We start from the raw sequence: 5000 nt of genomic DNA on the forward strand, positions 1-5000 counted from the left end.
GAATTCTATGAAACAGGTCATGAAGAAATGTAGGCTTGGATGATTTCTGTTTCAGAATCAACAGTAATGACTGATACAATCGAGGAGTGGCCTATCATGGCTTTGATTAATCAAAAGATCTATGGGGTATTGCACTGATCCTAAATCGTGCTCTGTTCATTTTTGTGAGTCTTTGGATAGTGTTTTATTGGCTCTATACTGGTGGAATGCGCGCCCCCCGCCCCCTCCCTCCGGTGACGCGCTGGGACCGCGAGGAGGGGAGCCCGAGCTGTCAGAGAGAGAGAGAGAGAGAGAGAGAGAGAGAGAGAGAGAGAGGCTGTAGTAAAGGCAGCAGAGTCCAGCGGAAACAGTGGGGCAATAATCTGGGCTTCATGGAGGCACGCGCACGCCCTGGAGACATGGGAACACACAGGGCCAATTAGCCGCGTCACGGCCCCGCGAGGAGAGATGCAGAGGTGCTGACGCGCCCGGTTCTGGATGAGGCGGAAAACCGGAAAAGAGCGCAGCAAGCTTCAGACCGATACCGAGAGAGGAGACTGATTTGCGCAAGGATGCAGGGTCTGAGCACGCGAGCCCATGCGTTCTCGGTGGAGGCGCTGGTCGGTAAAACCGGCAAGAGGATGAAAGTAGAACACGGGAAGGACGCGAGCTCACTGGACACCGGAACCGATGAAGGCACCATCATCCGCGAGCCCGAGGACTACGGTCAGTAGAGAGCAGCGCTCTGTTTACACGACCTGGTAGAATAGAATAGAATAGAATAGAATAGAATAGAATAGAATAGAATAGAATAGAATAGAATAGAAAGTTGGTGTTGCCCTATGTAACAAGTGCAGGTAGCCTACAGGTACACTGGGGTTCTTGTTATCTTGTTCTTTTTTATTATGGTACAAGTCTGGTGATATTTATTTTTCTGAGATAAATCCTGGCATTAATACAACACAATAAAGTTATAGAAACATTGAACAACTACTTCAAGTTAGGTATTTCTCACAAACGAGAATATGCTGAATTTCGGGGAAAACAAACAGGGTGAAATGTTATCATTCACTAGGATATTTTTAAAGCTGGTGAGAACTGATTCAGATTAGATTTTTATTTAGCCACGTACGAGGAATCTGTGCATTATTATTATTATTATTATTATTATTATTATTATTATTTTTGGGCCCATTATTATTATTGTTATGCCTATATTAAGAATCATAATGATAATCATAATAATAATGCAGGAACAAGACAGGACAGTGCAAGTACAATAATACAAAACAATCTACCAACATTTACACAATAAGCAATGGCAAAATAGAATAAGGAGGTAGGCTACAGAGATAGAACAGACTAGACGGGTCATTCTCATTCTGAGAGGAGTTTGGATAACGTGGGGCAATGGAATAGACTAATGCATCATTGATATCCATATAAAACATGTGCAATTAAAATGTCTCTTTTAATACTGGAAGACCATCCAAGGAGCCTGAGGAAGAAGGCAGGCTCCACGCCGAGGAGGCCTGCGTCTGGCCCGGGAGGAGAGGGTGTGAGATCCGGCCCGGGTGAGTCCAGCCCGGGCGAGGAGACAGCGAGGCCGGGGGAGAGGGAGCTCCAGCAGGGCAGAGAGGTGCGAGTAGAGCTGCAGGGCTCGGAGCTGTGGAACAGATTCCACGAGATCGGGACGGAGATGATCATCACCAAAGCTGGCAGGTAAAAGGGAGATAGGCTTTGCTAAGCATTAACATTTGTATTGGAATGTCTATTATTATAGTAGGCATATTTACATGGCGCTACAGCTTATATACCGACCTGAAAACAGGGTACCATCCCAGGTGTAAATGGATGGTACTGGGGCTCAATGGCCTATTTAATTTGCAACCATTGCGAAATAATTTGATTTTACTTCAGGGATCAGGAACTGGGAGTGCATTCAAGGAATGGCTGTTAGAGGGTCAGGCTTGTGGAACTAGAGAAATCATTTGAAATTATTTCAGGAAAAAGATAGCCTTACACAAATAGTTTTAAATCTCATTTGTTTTGTTATTAATAGGATGGATAGCCTATTCGGTCATTTTAATTTTGGAGATTGTAAAGTAGGACACACTGGAATGTCCACAGTGAATTGCCAATTAAAATATAGGCTACCAGAAAAACTGTTAGCCTGTAGCCTACTTTCTGGTGACATTGTGAACAATATTTTAAAGAGATATCAGTGCTGAATAATTCTATTTCCTATCTGAATAAATTCACGTTGAATACTAATAATTTTCCACAAAGTTAGATGCTTTGAATAATTTATTAGACCCTACTGCTGAAATGTAAACGGTCCGGTGTTAAGAGCTAAAACCGTAAATCAGTGAAGAATGTCCTCGTGACCATAAAAGGTTGAACTTCACCTTGACCGGAGCAGCTCGAGCCTCCTTCATGTGTTACTTGATAGGACTTGTGGAACAAAATCTTTACCTGGATTTTCATTTTTGTTGGCCTAAATACAGTCATTTTACACCAGTGGTAATCGAATCGGCCTTTGAAATATTGTGTTGCATGTTTTATTTTGGTGAAAAATAATAATAGTTGTGATGAATGTTGTGCTGTGACTAGGAGGATGTTTCCGTCAGTGCGCGTGAAGGTGCGTAACCTGGACCCATGCCAGCAGTACTACATCGCCATGGACGTAATGCCTGTGAACTCCAAACGTTACAGGTGTGTGTGTGTGTGTGTGTGTGTGTGTGTGTGTGCGCGTGCGTGTTCGTGTGTGTGTGTGTGTGTGTGTGTGTGTGTGCGTGTGTGTGTGCGTGCGTGTTCGTGTGTGTGTGTGTGTGTGTTAAATAGCCTAAAGGACGAAAACGTTTTTGACAATATAGTTACACAATTTTGGGAGTCTTTGGAAATAGTGATCGTTATATATATATATATATATATATATATATATATATATAATTGTGCTTTAGATGATAAATTCGTTTAGTTATAATTTCGAGATTCCTTCTCCCATTCATTCTAAAACATCGAGAAGGAACATTCCAGCACTTTTTACTCAACACTTGTGATTCATTAAGATTCAGATTCCTGTATGTTACATCCATTGTACAGGTAGAAGGGAGTACAATTCTCAACCCCGCAGTAATAACAGAATAACAACACAAGATAATGGCAATAAAAACAGTAATTATACAGGATAAATAAGAATAAAAACAATATAGTAATAAGAACAGTGCAATACGACGTAATAGAAGACTATAGTGTGCGTAAAGTGTATAGTGAAGGTGCAAATGTGCGTTGTTGCATGCGGGTGTGTGTTTGTAGCTACAGTCTGAGTGTGAGTGACCCTGTATGTGAGTGTCACAGATCAGATTAGAGTCTGGCTGACTGGTAGGAAAAAAACCCCGTTGCGCATATCATGATTGAATATGCATGAAATTTCGCTTACTACACACTTGAAACTGTATTGAAATGTATGTACTGTATTTGCAGGTATGTGTATCACAGCTCGCAGTGGATGGTGGCGGGAAACACCGACCACTCCTGTATCGCTCCTCGGCTGTACGTGCACCCAGACTCACCGTGCGCGGGAGAGACGTGGATGCGCCAAGTCATCAGTTTTGACCGAGTTAAACTCACTAACAACGAGATGGACGATAAAGGACATGTGCGTAATGACACCGAACCCCTCTCTATATGGAAATAACCAACACAAAATTGTTCTCTTTTTAGACAGACTACTGTCACAAGAAGCGTTGTAGGCCTACAATTGAAACAAACGAAAAGTATATTCTCTCTGTCATAACACAGATTATTCTTCAATCGATGCACAAATACAAACCGCGCGTCCATGTGATCTTGCACGATCCGCGCATGGACCTCTCCCAGATCCCGTCGCTCCCGGCCGAGGGCGTGCACACCTTCTCCTTCCCGGAAACGGAGTTCACCACCGTCACAGCCTATCAGAACCAACAGGTAATACCGCTGCGTCAACACGTCAGAACTAGCAGGTGTGGAACATGATGATGTCATACACTGCTTATGGTGGAGCTCTGTATTTCACATAATTCACCCCTAGAAATGTGACATGCATTTATTAGCTTAAAGATGCAGACAGACATACGTTTGTATTTTGACCAAGAATAACTGTAAATCAGACAAACGTAGTGTTCGTACATTACACATCAATGTAGAAAAGAGGTATTCAGTTACAGTGGCTACAATAGATCTGCCACAGCTCGTCATAGAGAGGATGGGAGGGGTTGTCCAGAATAGACTTCAGTTTGTCCTTCATCCTCCTCTTCACCACATCCTCCAGACTGTCCAGTTGTTGCCCCACAACAGAGCCGGCCCTCCTCACCAGCTTGTTCAGCTTGTTAGTCTCCCCAGACCTGGTCTTACAGTGTGCTGCTCCCACAGACTGGTAGAACATCCTCAGCAGTCTGCTACACACATTAAAGGACCTGAGCCTCCTGAGGAAGAACAGTCTGCTCTGTCCTTTCCTCTAGACGGCCTCAGTGTTGTCAGTCCAGTCCAGGTTGTTGTTCAGGTGCACTCTCAGGAACTTGTATGAGTCCACCATCTCAACCTCCTCCCCCTGGATGGTGATGGGGGTTGGGGGCCTCTTGTTCCTTCTGAAGTCCACCACCAGATCCTTGGTCTAGCTGATGTTGAGTTGGAGCTGGTTCTCCTCAGACCATTCAATGAATCCCCTGATCACATCCCTGTTCTCCTCCTCATCGTCTGCCCTGATGCAGCCCACGATAGAGGAGTCGTCTGAGAACTTCTGGAGGTGGCACACTCCAGAGTCAGAGGTATAGAGGGTGAACAGGAAAGGTGACAGAACTGTTCCTTGGGGGGGCGCCTGTGTGTTGCCTGTCACCACATCGGACAGGCAGCCCTGCAGACCTGCTGGTGAGGACTTAACTGTCCTAGCAGTGCTGGAGACTTCACTCTCACACTCCTCTGACTGCTCAGGCCTCTGCTTCGCTGTGGTCTGCACTGGGTCGTAAACCGTGTAGGTCCCA

General features: G+C 44.6%; 1 protein-coding gene across 1 annotated transcript in view; it reads left to right on the forward strand.

The window, feature by feature from the left end:
• Positions 1-1618: 1618 nt before the first annotated feature.
• tbx22 (T-box transcription factor 22) overlaps positions 1619-5000 on the forward strand; it is a gene marked incomplete at its 3' end in the record, with an annotated part of 5698 nt that continues 2316 nt past the window's right edge. The window contains exons 1-4 of the mRNA XM_084462230.1: positions 1619-1701; positions 2593-2694; positions 3466-3640; positions 3784-3948. Coding sequence (XP_084318356.1) covers positions 1679-1701; positions 2593-2694; positions 3466-3640; positions 3784-3948 — 465 coding nt within the window. The 5' untranslated portion in view covers positions 1619-1678. The remainder of the gene's footprint in view (positions 1702-2592; positions 2695-3465; positions 3641-3783; positions 3949-5000) is intronic.

Source organism: Borostomias antarcticus, assembly GCF_949987555.1.
Source record: "Borostomias antarcticus genome assembly, contig: scaffold_708, whole genome shotgun sequence".
NCBI lineage: Eukaryota > Metazoa > Chordata > Actinopteri > Stomiiformes > Stomiidae > Borostomias > Borostomias antarcticus.